We start from the raw sequence: 18,090 nt of genomic DNA on the forward strand, positions 1-18,090 counted from the left end.
AGGTATAAAAAAAAAAAAAAGGAAAAATAAATGGTCTGCCATTTATTGGATGCCATTAATGGCATCTAATAGCATCATTAGAAATATATCTAACATGAAAAAAAAAAAATCTCTTTGTTCAGCAAGTGCAGTATTTCCCAGAGTTTTTGTCTGTGCCATTTTTAATGAACACTTGATGAATCAAATGCATAAAGGCATTATGTGGAAATAAAAGCAAACTTATTACTTAAATGGAACAGTTTTTATCGTAAACAAATATATAGATGTTAGGGAAAAGATGAAGCTGTCACTATGTGGCAAGTAAAGTAAAAGCGAATTATTTTAATTTTCAAGTGAAGAAAACCTGTAAGTAGTTAAATTTGTATTTTTACCACCATATTTGAAGCCAAGAGCAACTAGTTTAAATTGCAATTCAGGTGCATTATCTGAGTATACATAAAAAGTAATGAAAACCTGTAACCTGTGAATTAGACTACTGATGAGGTGTTGTATAGCAGAAGTAGATATTAAAACTCAGAGATGTTTGTCTATTGCTATCTACAGACCTAAGCAAACACATTTGATGATGTATTTAATTGTGGTTTGAACAGTTTAGCAATGAAATGCATTTTCACGATTGGAAAATGTTCAGCATGCAATAACCAGAACAGAACAATCAAGCAGCAGATCAAAGAACACAACACAGCTACAACAGGAACAGCTTGTGAGTGGCCAGTGACAAACTGCTCAGTGAAAGATATGCTGTTGGCTACAGAACAGATACAGAAACAACTGCACAAAAACTACCTGCTCCATCACACAGTACACAACTTATATAAGTAATTTGTAATCTTTAAGAATGTAGCAACATCGTATGAAAAACTGTTGTTTAAAAAAATCATCTCTAGTCTTATGAAGTTGTAAAAAAGTTTAGATAAGGCTTACCTCAAACATTCTAGCAGCTGTACATCGAACAAGAGCAGATGTATGGACAACTCCATACCATAAGACAGTTAATAGCAGCTCATGGTAAGCTGGGTTTGCACTAAAAGGAAACAGTTGGGCATTTAAAACAAAAAAATAACCCCAAATCTTGAATATGCTGTTGTTTGCCTACAAAATGTTGTCACAAGAATCCACTGTTCAACAAATGTAAAACTCCAACATCTATCCTTTCAGAGGGACACACAACCTTTACCTCATTCTGAAGGTAATGCAACATGTTGCTGTCTAGAAAACATGCTGCATTTTGAAGTTTCTTTTTTCAAAAAAACACTTCAATAATATAATTTTCAATAAATTAGGATAATGAACTGAGTGCAGATACATATTTAGAATGCATCATAAGACTATGCAAAACACAAAATTAATTTCCATTTTGTCCTCAGTGACTGATTTTTGTGGCTTATTTTGTTTGGTTTTTGGTTTCTTTTTTACACTTCAGGGTTTTTTTTACCACTAGTTTTTCATCTGCAAATTAAAAGTTTAAATTTTGTGGAACACTAAGGAAAAGAAAAGCAAGTATACCCTTTATTCACTCAAAGCATCAAAGTGATTGGAATTACAGCCAGATTGGCAGCTTTTAATTAAAACTTCTAATATCTTTAGGTCTAGTCAACTGCAAGGTAGAGTCTTTACCCCAGTTCCACAAAGGAAGCTTTCAGGCTATCAAGAGGAGCATGGGACAGTGACAGCATGGTCATCACATCTTCTAAGAATCCAACCAACAGCTTGCGGTCTTCCTCCTGAAAGCAAAGAGAATAATGTTGAATGTTTAAGAAGCAGAGCTGTGGCTGTGATGACCTACAGCTGCAAAAGAGACAACCTGTAAATGAGAATAAACTAGATTTAGCCTCTAACACACTTATTATGTACTTTAAAAATGTGGTTTAACAACAAGAAGCCTTCAAAGCCAACACAAGAAGGGACTGTATTTCTGTATTTCATCAACTAAGCACATACTTGTGCATCAATTACTAAATTGCTTTACTAAAGAAACACTTAAGAGGAGTACTTAAGCACCTTCATGGCTGCTCACAGACCACTAAACATTTGCAATAATGAAATATTTCATATTCCTGTAAGCTACGTATATGCCAGTTCATAATTGTAGGAGCACTAAGCAGTATTATTTATAGAGTGTTTATTTTAGTACTAGGTAGCATTAAAATTTTAAGATTCCACCTATGCCTAGAATGGCAATTTACATGCTTATCTGTTACACTTAATTTTGTAAACTTACATTTGCAGCAGTCACTGTTAAATGGCCAAGTATACATTCATGGAATAACAGCAGAGGTAGATGGCAGTTGTTTATGTTAGCAGTGGTGAAGATGCCAAATGCTGTTTTAAAATGTACTGAACTCTGATTTAAACACTGATGACTATCATCTAAATGTAGCAGACAACCTCGCTAGAAAACCTTAGTGTTTACAGCTACCCACTTATTACCTTCAAAGCACAAAAGGAAAGCAAGTTTTCAAAGAAAGCAGCCACGGCTTCTTTGTGGAATAAATTATACATATTATTATACATCTAACAAAAAAATAGAAAAACAAACCTACCTGAATATAGCATGTAAGAACCCCTGTTGCATAGATAGGAACTGTTGCTTTTGTTAGCACTCCGTTACCTGCTGTGGAATCTAATGAAACATAATGAAGAAGTAAGGTTTTACATATGCATATGTATATACATGTGTGTGCAACATATAGTTTTGTATACACGGGGTAGACTTCTCAGACTTTTTATAGATGCACAAAGAATGTGTGCAGTTATATAAGCACAGATACACACACGTGCTAAAATAAAGCTCAAGTGGTATTTGGATTTGAGATTGTTTGTACTTCACACACAAGTTCTGAGTGTTGCATTCAGATGAAGATCTGATTTTTAGCATTTCAGAGCAATGACAAATTTCAGAACTGCAGTCTGAAAATGTTATTTGAACAAGAAATTGACAGTTTTTTCCAGTTGTGGTTAACATAAACTTTTATACATTTACAGAACTAAAAAGCTACTTACCTATGTTTTCTTCAGAGAGTCTTAAGATTTCCTGGAACTGAGGTTTTACCTATAGATAGGATGATGAATGCCACGTAAGAAAACCTGTTATCAGTATCAAGTAACCGAGGAAAAAATTAAGAATAACAGGGGGGGGGGGGGAAAACCAAACAACAAATCCACAACAGAGAAAGGATATTTTGAAGATACAGAAAGAAAAAACACCTTTAAAGAGCTTTTACACAAATTTAAAGTATGACACAAGAGCATAAACATCTCTACTGAGGACCATACTGAAGTAGTAGTACTTAGCACTCCTGACACCAGAAGTTGAAGTCTCTTGGCAACACACTTAGTCAGGCTTTAGGGTTATATGGTTTTACTAAGTAAAACGTTTTTTACATGTAAAAAACAAAAAAGTTTTTTGTTTTATATCTTTGCTGTACATTAAGTGCATATAGCTGTGATAATCAGTACTAGAAGAATTTGTAGAAGCAAGAGTTCTAAAGATAACATACAGAAAGGCCTCTCAAAAACCAAAGTCTGGTTTTATTCTCCTCTCTGAAGGCAGCACATAATGCTAATCCTATTTTGTAATTTTATCTTCAGATATTCCTTGTGTTTTATTATATACCTCTTAAGTACTTTGAATTATATTCAGAAGGTTTGAATTGAGAAGGATCTCTCACACTCTCTGTCCCATTCACAAAGAAAATATAAATAGAATTTAAAGAAAAAACTCCTTTCTTGAATGAAGATGACATGCAAATATAAATGGTCATATAAAGTGCAGTAATTCAGGTACAATGTAAATATAAAGAATATGTATTACCAAAGTACTCTTTTTTGGTGAATACTTCAGGTAAAATCTTACCTTAGTGTTCGTAAAAATTTTCCCAAATGTCCTACAAAGTCTCCAGAAAAATCTAGAAAACTCATGGACACAGGCAGTTGATGCTACATTGATCTTGCCAACTACATCTATTAGCTGTGGTAGCCTAAAAATAAATAAATAAATAAATCAGGAAACAAAAGGACATTAAAGAATATGCCAATATTTTGTTTCTCTTCAGTTATTTTTGTAGAGTTTTATTGTTAATATGAATAAATATATATGACACAGACAACACTATTACTTTTAATAAGATTATCTGTATGTTCTCTATGAGCCTTGAAGAAAGCAAAGGTGTAACTGTCAGAAAGGACTGACCTACATTTTCAAACACCTGTTGCTGCAGAAGAGTCTATTTCATGAGATATTCAGAATACAAGAATCTTCAACATGGAGTTGACTATACTATTGCAACCATGAAGGAAACATTTTTCTAAAGAATGTTTCTAAAAAATGTTTTCTATCCTGATAGATAACGGCTACTTTCTGACTAATTAAAGTAAATTCAGTGTGGCAAGTAAAGTGCATCTCTTCCTTTTTAATAACTCTTAAACACAATCATACTTAAAATTGTCAAAGCTTAATAATTATTAAGTATAACCACACCTAAGAACTACTAATTTTAATACTTCTGACATTAGGAACCATAAGATACAAATTAACTCACAGTTGGTTGACTACCCATAGCAGTGTCTCCCAGCCTGTGGTACCCTCGTGTTCTAGCTGATAATCATACAGCTGCAACAACACTGCTAATTGTTCACGACTCCCGATGATGATGGCCACATCCTGAAGAGGTGACACGGGTCGGGGGAATCTGGTGACTGTCACAGCAGAGAACAAGCAATCATGAGAAGAACATGAAAATACCTTGGAGGTGATGCCAGTAAAGATAGTTAACAAAGTCTGAAACTCTTTGTGTAAGGTTATCAAACTGATTTTTAAATGCATCTCTGAAGAGATTACATAATCCTCAGTGAAGACAAAATGCTGGTACAGGGAGATTATGGAATTATTATTATTATATTATTATTATCGCCAGGACATATTCCCCAAGGGCAAATCTTGCCTGACCAACCTAGTGGCCTTTCTATGATAGACTGACTGCATCAGTGAACAAGGGAAGTGCTATAGATGCCATCTAGCTGGTTTTTGACATGGTCCTTCTTTCTGAATGAGTGAACTATGGACTTGATGGTCTTCTTGGTGAATAAGGAACTGGCTGGATGGTCACATCTGGAGAGTAGTGGTCAACAATTCCATGTCCAGAAGGAGACAGGTGATGAGTGGTGTCCCTCAGGTGTCTGTGTTGGGGTCAGCACCCTCAGCAGGTTTGCAGATGACAGTAAGATGAGCGGTGTGGCTGACACCTGAGGGACAGAATGCCATCCAGAGAGATCTGGACAAGCTTGAGAAGTGGGCCCATGTGAACCTCATGAGGTTCAACAAGGCCAAGTGCAAGGTCCTGAACCTGGTCAGGAGAACTCCCGGTATCAATACAGGCTGGGTGATGAAGGGATGAGGAGCAGCCCTGAGGAGAATGACTGAATACTGGTGAAGGAAAAGCTCAACATGAGCAGGTCAAGAGAGGTGATTCTGTCCCTGTATTCTGCTCTCGTGAGACCCCATTTGGAATACTGTGTCCAGGTCTGAAGCTCTCAGGACAAAGAAGAGCTCTGTCCTCTGCTGGTGGAGAGAGACCAGAGGAAGGCCCTGAAGATGATCAGAGGGATGGAACACCTCTTGTGTAGAGGACAGGCTGAGAGTTGGGCTAGTGTAACCTGGAAAAGGCTTCTAGGGAGACCTTACTGCAGCCTTTTGGTACTTCAAATGGGCTTACAGAAAGATGGGACAGAAATTTTAGCATGCCTGTTGGGATAGGTCCCTCATGAGAGGGAATGGTTTCAAACTGAAAGGGTAGATTTAGACTGGATATTAGGAAGGAATTCTTTAGTGTGAGGGTGGTGAGACACTAGCACAGGTTGCCCAGGGAAGCTGTAGATGCCTCATCCCTGGAAGTGTTCAGGGACAGGTTGGATGGGGCTTCGAACGAGCTCTGTCTAGTGTGAGGTGCCCCTGCCCATGGCAAAGGGGTTGGAACTAGATGATCTTTAGGGTCACTTCCAACCCTAACCATTCTATGATTCCAAAGAGCTTCATGCAGATTTACAGTAGACTTACTCGCAGGCAAGGTTTTCTGAATTGTATTGCTAAAGCTTAATTATTTAACTTCTCCAACCTTTACATAAAAAGCTCCCTCCTCAGACTCCTTAAATATTTGAACTATCAGAAGAGAAGAATTTACATGTAAAAAGCAAGATCTCAGAAAAATTCTAGACCATCAAAGTACCTGGGGATTGAAAATCTACTACAAAGGCATTGTTTTCATTATTCTTAATTCATTTAAAGCACATTTAAAATTCTTCAGCAATAAATTTAAGCTGTACCAATTTCATCTTTCCTACTGCAAAATTCAACAAAGCAAGCTTGTAGTTGCTGCAATGTTAATGGATTAGTGGAAAAGTACATGATAGGTTTTTCATCTACTTTAATGCAGGAGCAAACTGTCAAACTAGGCTAAAGGCTTTAAGTTTTTTAATTCCTTGTTAAAGTATTAGCCTTATTTAAGCAGTGGCCACTGAGGGTAAAAGTGCTCATCTTCAAAGGACTCAAGTCAGATGAACAAGTTTTATCAGAGCATGTTTAACATTTTCACATTAGTATTGTGCAATCGTACCGCTGGCTACCTTCCAAATTCATCTTTCTTTGCATCTTCTCACACAGCACTATTATCACCATGTAGCAGGTATTACCAATAATATCTTTATTATTTATCTTTATTTATAACATCATCATCTTGAGCTATTATTGGCTATTAAAGGAATCCATTCTTCAGAAACCTTTAGGAATTCTAAACTGAGAATTGCTTTGCTTTCTCAAAAGTTACTTTCAAGCAGTAAAGAGAAACAATGAGAGATGAAATAAACTTTTTTGATGATAATGAGGTCTCTCAAGTGTAGAAATGGATGGGGAAAAGGAAGCATTATTTAAGGATTTGTCAGGAGAAATGAATATGAAAAAAACCCAAACCATTTAAGAGTTAAATCAGAAAGTAAAATCATTTTTTTCCCCACAACATTTATGCTGTGTATTAGGACAACAAAGTATTTCCTTGCGAGACCAACTGGATTACATATAACTTTGTCACTGGGCACAAAGAAGCCATTTTGCCTGTAACACTGGCAAGTAAATAAAAGAAAAAAAAGATAGCATTTAGTTTCCCTTATTCTGCTGCTAATCACTACTTCATAAATATTCATGATTGAGATATTTCTTCTTCATCAATAATCTGACACTTGTAATTAGGTACATATCTGATAAGCCTTCGTGTCAGACTGATTTCTTTTGTAGGAATGAAGTGGGAAGAAAGAAGGTAGAAAGATGTTTTCCCAGAAAGGGAAAAACAGAGCAAATAAAATTTGACAAGTCAAGACAAATCTTCCTATGCTGGAATCTGCTATTAAAAACAACAACAAAAAAATTCTGTCAATTCAGCAACATTAAAGAAAGAAAATTCAAATAATGACATAGGTTCCCTGGATTTCTTTCTCTAGACTTGCTATATATGAAAATACAGGATACAGAACAGGTGGATTAAAAATAAAGGTTTGGGGACATAAACTTCAATCATTATTGTACAGATAGCATATAAAAAACTAAAGCTTATTCATTGATTCTGCAGCTTATGCTTATGAAGTAACCTCAAAATACAAACAAATCCCAAGTAAAAGTGGACTTTTTCCTGAAATTCTTCCTTTGCAGTTAACAATGATTTGAAATTTCTGACCAAATTATACTTAAGTTTATAAAAGTTCCACATTTACCTTCTATTTGTGGTACTTCTCCCTGAAGTTTAGCTTTGCTCGTGAAAGGTGCATTCTGTAGCACCAGTGCAAACAGTGAAGGGATCAATGACTGCAGAGCAGACAGATACATGTGGAGCTTATGTTCATCCAAGCCATGTTCTCCTTCCTGAAACAAACAGGACATTTAATTAAAATTTTTGGTTTGGATGTTATGTTGCTGAGGAATGTATTCCCTAGTGAGACATCAACACATCTGCAATGAAATTCTACACAAAGCCACTAACTATAAAATAATTTATCTTAACCACAAGCTTACCTTGTGTCACCATCACTATTCCGTTGTCACACTTAAGTCACTACTCAAAACGTTAAAGCAATATAGCCTTTGGCATCTAGTAGTTCATGTTAATGAACTTACTGATATTCAGAAGGAACATTTTTTCAGCACATTTTGGAAATGTGAATCCCTGGTCTCAAGAGACCAATGCATCTAAAAACTGAATAAACTAGTTGCTTGTACTCTGAAAATACGTGCCTTTGTGAAGTGTGTTAGATTGTTCTTCCAGCCCTTTCTAGACACCTAGCAAATCAAGTTGCAAAGAACCTAACTCATTCAATTCTATTTTTTGTTGTTGTTTAATAAATATTTCACTTTATTAAAAACTACACTGTGACACTCAAATTGTTTATAAAGTATAGGGCAAATACATTCAGATTAACATGTAACATCTAGTCACAGTCCCAAGTGAGCATTTTCTGAACTGCACTTTAATTATTGGGCTATAAAGCAAAACACTGTTAAAGAGAAGTATGGTTTTTTTGGGTTTTGTTGTTGGTTTGTTTCTTTCCCTTCTTCAAAAGGATGTTACAAAATCACAAAAATCTCCAGAAAATTTCCCCCCCATAGAATATTACTTATATTTTTGTAATTTTTAAAAATATATAAAAATAAAATACAAATGTACAAATAAAATTTTCCAATATAGAAACAGCTGAACACATACCCTGAGCAATTTTTCAATTTTATTAAGCAGTGTAGGTATAAGATGGAACTGTAAATTTCCCAGTTCTGTTGTCCAGGCAGCATAAGCAGGTAAAAATACCTGATGTGTTGCACTAACTACACGTTCTGAAGGGTCTCCCAAAGCTGAAAGCAGCAGTTCAAAACCCTGGCAGAAGACAGTAAAGAATGTAATTATTTTCCTAAAATTCACGTTTAAGTTTCCCCACAGAAAACATGCAGACTAGAAAAAGATTATAATCTATCTTTAAAACTTTACATAACAAATATAAAACAAGGTAGTACACGGTGCAATTCAACAGATATTCCCACATCTACAAAGTTAAAATATGTGCTTGAATGATCCTGGTAGTATTTCTCTACAGTCAAGTTATCAGAATCAATACAAACACATTCTACCATTCTTCCTTCAAAGCATCAAAGACAGGATTAGAAGTTTTTAATTTCCACTTACCTGAAACATTATCAGGCAAAAGTAAGTTCAACTGCAAGTAGGCTTTCTTATAGTAGACAGATTTCTTTTAGCAAGCTGTGATATGAAACTGGCTAATATTACCAGGTGGGCAGCAATGAAGTGTTATGTACTTGAAGGCAAAATGAATTATTAGAAAAGCTTCTGTATGGGGCTTATACCTAACGTTCTAATGATACTTTTAAGCATTTGTTTTCTTTTTGGACTTGGTGATAAAATAAAACCAAGTCACATAAACCACCAAATTTCTACAAATATCTGAAAAGATATAGTAAAAATGCATCGAATTATGCATCGCCCATTCACGAAATAACATTTTATAGATACAGAATCTAAACTAAATTTTACCTGTTGATATTTGTCTGGGTCATCAATATATCCCATAATTATGCCAAGGCTTTTGATCACAGCTTCTCGTACCAAATCTGCCTTATCTTCCATTAGCATTTGCTGCAGCATGGAAAGTACTAATGAACTACGAATTTCCTTCTGTTTGAAAACAAGGAAAATACTTGTTAAAATCAAATGAAACAAGAAACACAGGTTTATATCAACTTTTAGAAATAATTTGCCCTTCTACTAGTGCTCACAAAATTCCTTCCTCCAACCACAGATCTCTACAAATATTACACATGTAGTTTCCACAATTAAAAGATGAAGATGAATTAAAATAAAATGCCAGCAGCCTCATTAGATTGCCTTTTGTTCTACTAAGCACAGAGCTCAAGTCCTTTATTTCATATGGAAACAAAAAGTAACAGCAAAAAACACTATACAGAATCTTTAATTACTGCACTGCTAAACTGAAGAAGTGGGCTTTAATTTGGGTTACTTTTTTCTTTCTCTTTAGCTTCAAAATCCTAGTTTGCTAATGACTTAATTTTGCTGGTTCTTCTGACTAGCAGCACTCTTCACGTAACACTCCAGTGTCTGATGAACTTTATTATGGGGTGCCAATTCTTTTTTTGGAGATTATTTCCTTTAATTGGTCCTAACCTAACCTAAACCTTCATTTTTACTGAAACAAAGACTGAAACACACTGTTTTTAGAGACATTTTATAGCTTAATAGAAAGGAATACAGTTCAACCGAGCTAGCTCCTTCTTAATGGCATTAACTGAATCTTACACACGTGATATAAAGTAGAAGACAACATCACTGTCTCTGCATAACATACACACTTGAAAATATTTTAAATTAAAGGGGATCTTTACATTATGCAACAGATTTTCACCTCGCTTTCACTAGCAAAGTATTCAGAGTCAGCAGTAACACTTACTGGAAGGTAAGGTGCTAGAGCTCCACAGGATTCTGCTACCAGTAGCCGTCTCTCTGGGTATTTGTGGTTGATCTGGTAAAGAAAAAGAGAATGGCTATTTGCTTTGCAGTAACCAGTATTCAAATTGTGGTTAGAATGAACTGCAACAGAGGGATATGTCTGCACCTCTTAGATAAACACTGTGCCCATAGATGTTGCATATGGGTACTAAGCAGCCTCCAGTTCTTGCACTGAGGCATAAAGGCAAGGCAGATACAGCCTTTACTGGTTGCCCTATAAAACACAGCTTATTGTAAGAGAAGAATTGGAGAAGTATGTATGTATATGCAGTGAAAAGAGTGGAAAGCAGCCTATGTATGGGCTGCTGTATTCTAAAGAATATGAGTAACTTCTGAGCTGGCATGTCAAGAAATACTGTCTTATGTAAGCCCTTCAGGAACTCAGTTCTTCTCAGAGCTACACAAGTGCCCTCTAGTGCTCTGAGCCAACTCGTGTAGCAGAGCTGCTGGGGTCTTGCTGAGCAATTAGGGTCAAAAGAAGACAGATGTACTAAGCCAACAAGTGCTTGCATACTACTTAAGTTCTGCTCTCAAGTCCAGCATAAACACATCACACCTCTAAAATATGACTGAAAACAACTCCTATTCCCAAGAGTCTCTTGATCCTGTGCTACGTCCCCTTCCACTCAAAGGTCATTCAAAATTCTGCCTGATAAATTTATTGACACTTCAGAACCAGGTTTACCTCCTTTAATAGCCAGTGTAATAGTTGTACAATGACCTGACCACTGATGTAGTATTAATGCCTTCAAGTTCACCACTGTCCTGATCTGAAATCACCAAGAACTCTCTCAACAATGAAGCATGGAAAAGATAATTTGAAAGAGACTCCAATGAACAAATCATGAGCCTCAGGACTAAACTGAAGTCTCAAGCATGGAAGAATGTTTCTTGAGTGTGTCCATCACCAGTAAGGCATGTGTAACAGTTTCTGGAAGTTTGGAGATGTCACATACGAGAAACATTATGGGCTTGCTACAGGCTGCTTTAGTATCCATCGTAATATTCACTGATGTATAGGATACTTTTATACTTACCATATATATCAACTAATGTGCCATCTTTCCATATGCAAATTCCTTACTGGTTACAGAGATCATTTTGCCTCCTGTGGCCCTGCCTACCCAAGGAAAACAGCAAATACTAGTTTTCAACTGATTTAGGTGGACTGTCAAAGCAATATAAGTATCACCTCTGATATTACAAAGGCATATTGGCACACTGGAGAAAAAAGACTCAAATTTCTGGAAGGTTCGTGCTCAGGGAAGATTATTAGTCCTTGGATCTGTAAACATAACTGCAAAATATTTATTATGATTTGTTTTCCTTTTGTCTTTAATAAGCAGCAGCACAATTTTGGAAGCCAATTACCTGGTTACTAAGTCTGAGGGAACTTCTAGCAATCACAGAGCTTTGATCTAAAATCAGATGAGCCAGCTACCAAATTCTACCTCTGGAAACCAGGTAGAAAGATCACAACTACTAGTTTGATAGCTCAGAGCTCCAGAATGTGTGGATTAAAATGCTGAATCTTCTGAGAGCCCAGTCCTTTGCATCTGTAAATAGATTTTGGTTGGAGACCAACTGCGTGAATGCTTTCATGACTAACACATCTACTTAGAAAAGGTAAAAATTATGGGTAATTTTGAGTTCCTTTGACCAACTCGATCTTGTGACAATGAGATTCAGACAGTATTTTGATGGATAAAAGAATGACCTGGTTTCAGTACAGTAATCAAAGTCTGGCAAACTGCATTAAATACATGCATGATGACATATGGGTTGGCAGCCTGATAGGCTGTAATGTTACTGTTGGACTGGTTTTTCTTTTGCACCAGCAATTAGCAAGAAGCTAGTATGAAAAAAATGTGCTGTTCTTGAGGAGTTTTTTAAATACTTTCAATTTCATGAGGACTAAGGAAACAACATGTGCTTTATTTTGTGTTCAACTATACTGCTACCAGTCTACAAGTCCTTCATTTAATCAATAGATATACATATACATATAAGCACAAAAGTTGAACATAAGTGCTTCTACTGTCAGAAAGCACTGAGACTATTAAAGCTTAGACATTAGTGTGAAACACAGATGGTTATGTAAGAAACAGTAGACATTTATCAGACCAGCAAGACTGTGCCATTAAAGCAAGCATTACCACTCTGTCACAGCTTAGTTATTCACTTTTAGGCAACAATGAATTTCCTCTTTTCCTACCATAATGGAAAAGAACATACAATTTCAAGTAAACACATTTTTCTGTATCTGTGCCTCAGACAAAACAGTAAGAGCATTTTAACCTGGACTTTCAGTTATTTCTGTTAATTTATAATAGCTGTGGAAAAGGTCACTGTGATTCTAGATGCTACATTTAAACTTCAGACTGATTTTACAGGTGTAAAACATTGCTTGTCTACAGGGCACTTATTTGTGACTGCTTTGATCTTTAATTTTCTGTTTAAGAATTTCAACTAGCTAAAGAATGGATGCTGCTCCAGGGATATAAAAATCAGTGAATGAAATCTTTGAATGAAAATGGATTTTCAACTGTTTGAAAATTACAGTACAAATTACAAAGGCACCTACCTGGCAATAGCTTAGGCAACACTGAAAATGAACAGCATATCTACAATTCAATACAATCACATGCATGTGATATGCCATTAATTACAATCTTCAGATTAGAATCTTCAGATTCTAATTTGTCTTTGACAACTTTCCTGCTTCTGAGTTGTTTTGAATGTTATATAAAACTATAAATAATGAGAACAAAGAACATCCACATATCTTTCTGAAAAATACTTTGAGCTGCCATTCATAAAAACCAAAAAAATTTTCTCATCAAACAAATAAAACTTGACATCTGTGAATTTTTAACTAATTTTCCAGGGTAAAGCACAAAATAATCAGTTACCTGTTCCCAGCACTGTGGTAAAAGCTCAGCTTCCACACGTGTTGGTCCGACGTGTCGGGCAAATGCCACACACCCAGTCAGTATCATCTGTCTGAAAACATAATTTGAAGTTTTAATTTGTTTATAAAGTAATATTCTATAATGTATACAACTTATACTTTAAGCTACAAAAAGCAGATGCTGCCAGGCAACAGGCAATTGTATATAGCCAAAATTTTACACCACACACTGAATTAATATATGAATCTTAAATGGAAAGCCATTACTGTCCCCACTCCTTGCAGAAGGGGCTGGATTAGATGAATGCTAAAGGTCCCATCCAACCCAAACTATTCTACGATTTTATCTAGTTTTCTACTTAATACACCTTTTCTAGAAATTTTGTAGACATTGAGATGCAATTAAAATTTCAGTTAAATTTTACTTAAACTGTCATTTGCAATATTTTAACTTTTATTTAACAAGTGTTTACCTTGCTGATATTTTTACTTTAACTTTTTCTCCTGTTAATAGGACTGCAACGATACCAGGTCTGCATGCAATCAACCAGTTATTTAATTTTAGTGCTTAAATCAAAATTAAAATAACTAGTCTCAAATGATAATTCATGGACATGAAACATTTTATAACCTCTACAGTAAGATTAGGACACCACAAGGAATTTGTTTGCTATTGCTTTGTGGAAGATAAAACAGAATTAGTATACTACCATTTTAGTGTCATGCCTAAACTCCTGAGTACTTAATGCAGGCAGTATGCCCTTAAGGTTGAAAGGCAGAGATTCTGCTGGTTATTTTTTTAAAAAATGATACATATATATCTATATATATATATATATATAAATTATACAAAGAAAGACTCATTCACTTTCAGAATATTTTCAAAGAGAGATAGGAAAAAGTTTATTCAAAAGATTTTTTACCTCAACCTTCTTTAGGCCAAAAATATGAACAAGCTCTTTGGCATTGTATTGTGAGGTTTTCTCGTTTTGTTTGGGTTTTTAGTTTGTTAGTTTGTTTTCCCTCTCTACCATATCCAGAACTAGATGTGATCAAGGTAAAAACATTGAGGGAAAGTAAAAATGCAATTACTAGTGATGACAATATGGAGACAATGGCCTGTGGAAATTCTGAGTTCTACAACAAAGAAAACAGATCCTCAAATGCCTGTCTTTGGTTCTACATGCTGCATCTAGCAGAAGAACTAGGCAACAAAATATACTTTTATCAGATATGTATAAAACAAATAACAGAGCACAGTAACCCTTAAAAATCTTCTGCATTAGAAATGTGGAAAACAAAAATTCTTTTTTTTTTTTTTAAAACAAAACTTCTCAAAAAGTTCCATGAAATATAAAAATTCACTCAGATTTCCTGCTGCCTTTCCTGTAAGTTAGGAAACTTTAAATATACTATAAAAATGTTTTTAAAATAATAATTTACATGTTACTGTAACCATCTTAAAAGTGTATGACAACAGTAAGTATTCCAGGGGAAAGAAAGATTGAAAAGATCTCAACAAGAGGACATTGAAATTAAAATTTTAATGCAAAGCCGTTGTGATAACTGCAGTCGGGGTTGGTTTTGAGAAAAAATACTTTCTAGTTATTGTCATAATGATCTCTTTTGTTAAGAAGATGCTGAGAATGCATTCCTCAAAGAACTCTCTCCAGGTTATACACATATGATCACTTAGGAACACAGAACAAAGATGTACGATTCAGCACAACAGTAGCTTGCTTCATGGGTACAGAAACCAAAGTGAAATCAAGAATCAGAGCAGAAACACAAAGTAGAACAGACGTAATTTAACACTTCTAAATCCTTTCTAAATGTGACAGAAAGTGACTGCGAGCACTGGTAAGCAACCTAATCTTATATTTTGTTCTTTCATCACTCCTAAATGTTATATTACAAACTATATTAGAGTTTTCCTTAATATTTCAGGAAGTTGCGTGTGTTCTGTAAGATATGTTGTCATATGACTGATGAAAAGTCATCCTAGATACACTATGTTTAATGTATTTTAGCTTCTTTTCATTAAGAGTGCTGCTTCTGAAAACATCACCCCGAAATCGTCCAGTTGACATTTTGTAATACGTTTTAACCTTGTCCTAAAAAGACCCCAACATTCATCTGACTTCCTTATGGCTCCTAAGCTTCCAAAACCAACACAGGTGTCCAAAAAGAAGATTAGATATACTAGATACATATTTGTTCCTTTGCAGAAGGAAATTTCAGACATTTTTAAAAGCAGAACAGTATACTAATGAGTAAAGGATAAAACTGGCCTTGTTAAATATAATGTTAGTCTGTGAGAGTATATGCTACATCTGCTTGCACCAAGAAGCCTCCCACAGGGGCAAGAAGTGTAATACAACCTTTCTGTATAATTGTTAATGTATTTTACAAGGTCAAATGTTAAAATAAAATACTTATTTTAATTGGTTCATTACTGGACATACAATGTCATTTTCCAGTCTCTTGTATTTAAGAGATTTGAAGAGTCAACTTGTTATCGACTGCTACTTTCATGTATAGTGTTGAACTGCACAGTATAGCAAAAGGTAAATATGAGAATCAATACCACCTGAATGTTTTTGCTGACTTCATATTGCACAAGACTACTAAAATATTATTTAAATTTACTTAGATAAAACGAAGCAGGCATAATATATTTCCATACAAGTATAAAAAAAAATTTAAATTCTCAGTAAGTATTTTCTATCTAATTTGTATTCAGAATCTCTTTTACTTGATAGAATTTTACTTATTCTGTCAGGTGCTATGGCACCTTTATAGCAGATTAAGATTTTTATATATGTAAATGTATGTTTTATATATATATAAACACGTGTTTTATCTTGGAGGTTATAGGAAAATATTGTTCCCAATTTTCTGATTAAAATGAGTTATTTTTAGATACAAATCTGTACCTCAGAATAAAGAATGGATAACTTTGAGGAAAAAGTTAAAAAAAAGCTTGTCTTCTGGAAAAGAAGCCTAACTGAAGCTAAACAGGCATATAAAAAATCTACATACTAGGCCACCATTTCTGTGAGAAATTAACTTACAAGAGACTACACACAAGATGTAACTTCCTTGCCCCCTCAACCACAAGATAATTTTAGCTTCCCAATCTGCATGGAACATGAAAAATATTTTAGCTAATGATAGACATTTCATTAGAATATTTCTAATGAATCTGAGGTAGAAAAAGGACTGCATCTTTTTGTAATTTCAATCTGCATGGTGCCACTGTCCTTCAAGTTGCTTTTATTTGTTTATGCATGTTTTGTTTCCGAATCACCTCTTCCAATTGCACCTCATCACTAAACTTTACAAAGGAAACAGTTCAGCAAGACAGCAGAACACTTCCATTTCAGGGAATCTTCAAAAGAAATGCTTTCCACCTGTTTCATAAAGCCTATTTTGTATCAAGACAGAACAGAGCAACAAAAACATAGAGATGCTTTATAAAACATCTCTAATGAAAACAGTGGAAGAGCTACAGATCAAATAGAAAAATCTTTCCACAATTAGAGAATGAAACATACCAGCTAGCATACTGTCTTTCAACCTTAAAGATATTTCTATCAAGACCAGTAAAGTCAGTTTTCCTGAGTATTAAGAAAGAACTAAACTTTAAAAGAAAATAAAAAATGTTTTGTTTAAAAATCAAATAAAGAAAACTCAGCACTTCTTAGAACTAAATAATTGCTGCACTCTTCTGAATTTTTTATTGCTAACCATAGTACTGAATTATAAGAAGGAAGAGTACTATTTTTTTCATGTTATTTTTGCCAACTAAACACAGTAAACTCGTTCAGATCACTAAGATACACTAACACAGAGATTTTAAAAAGCTGTTTTGATTTCTAAATCAACCACTGCTAAACCCCATGATTTTAAAGCTCATTTTAACAGTGTTTCAGTTCATCTTTAGAGAAAAAAGGAACTGAAATGTTATGCTACAGCTTACCAAGCACATTCTTATATTTCAGTACCTAAAAATTACAAGTAATGAAACAGAAAGTCCTGGAGTCCACATAATTTGTGAATGTTATACCAGCAAAGCATCAGCTTAAGTGAAACTTAGCTAAAATCATCCAGCAATATCCAGTTTCTATTAGTTCTGCTTTTTTGACAAAGAAAATGTTCTTTCTTGTCCCGCAACATACAAACGCAAACACACCTTTGCTCATCATCTGGTCGTTTGATCAAATTGAACAGTATGTGTAGAAGCTGATCTCTCTCTTTGGGTTCAGGATGGAGGCAGGCTGTACACAGTATGAGTGGAATCAGTTCCTAAAAGGTTGTGGGTAGGGGAAAACCAAACAAAGTAAAAATGTTTTGGGCATATATTCATTAATGGCTAAAGAAACAAAGAAGATAAAACTAGTCATGAAAACATCAAAATAGTTAGAGAAGATGTTCTAGAGTCTTGATCTCTTATTAAGTGACCTGAAAAAAGTGAATGTCTACAAAAGTTAGAATTGTTTTCCTGCTAGAAAAGATCAGGGGAGAACCAGGACATAAAATCAAAAGCTCTGCAAAGACTACAGTTAACAAATGCAGGTCACCTGTAACCAGAATTAGAGGACTACC

At 34.8% G+C, this 18,090-nt stretch overlaps 1 protein-coding gene across 3 annotated transcripts in view; it reads right to left on the minus strand.

The window, feature by feature from the left end:
* The window catches only part of RELCH (RAB11 binding and LisH domain, coiled-coil and HEAT repeat containing), a 72,248-nt gene that overhangs the window by 19,572 nt on the left and 34,586 nt on the right, over positions 1 to 18,090 (minus strand). For all 3 annotated transcript variants that reach the window (XM_030445841.1, XM_030445842.1, XM_030445843.1), the window contains 12 exons: positions 17,678 to 17,790; positions 13,484 to 13,574; positions 10,513 to 10,584; positions 9,582 to 9,722; positions 8,745 to 8,909; positions 7,759 to 7,906; positions 4,542 to 4,698; positions 3,857 to 3,980; positions 3,004 to 3,052; positions 2,544 to 2,623; positions 1,618 to 1,724; positions 925 to 1,024 (listed from right to left, as the gene is read on the minus strand). In XM_030445841.1, coding sequence (XP_030301701.1) covers positions 925 to 1,024; positions 1,618 to 1,724; positions 2,544 to 2,623; positions 3,004 to 3,052; positions 3,857 to 3,980; positions 4,542 to 4,698; positions 7,759 to 7,906; positions 8,745 to 8,909; positions 9,582 to 9,722; positions 10,513 to 10,584; positions 13,484 to 13,574; positions 17,678 to 17,790 — 1,347 coding nt within the window. The remainder of the gene's footprint in view (positions 1 to 924; positions 1,025 to 1,617; positions 1,725 to 2,543; positions 2,624 to 3,003; positions 3,053 to 3,856; positions 3,981 to 4,541; positions 4,699 to 7,758; positions 7,907 to 8,744; positions 8,910 to 9,581; positions 9,723 to 10,512; positions 10,585 to 13,483; positions 13,575 to 17,677; positions 17,791 to 18,090) is intronic.

Source organism: Calypte anna, chromosome 2 (assembly GCF_003957555.1).
Source record: "Calypte anna isolate BGI_N300 chromosome 2, bCalAnn1_v1.p, whole genome shotgun sequence".
Classification (NCBI taxonomy): domain Eukaryota; kingdom Metazoa; phylum Chordata; class Aves; order Apodiformes; family Trochilidae; genus Calypte; species Calypte anna.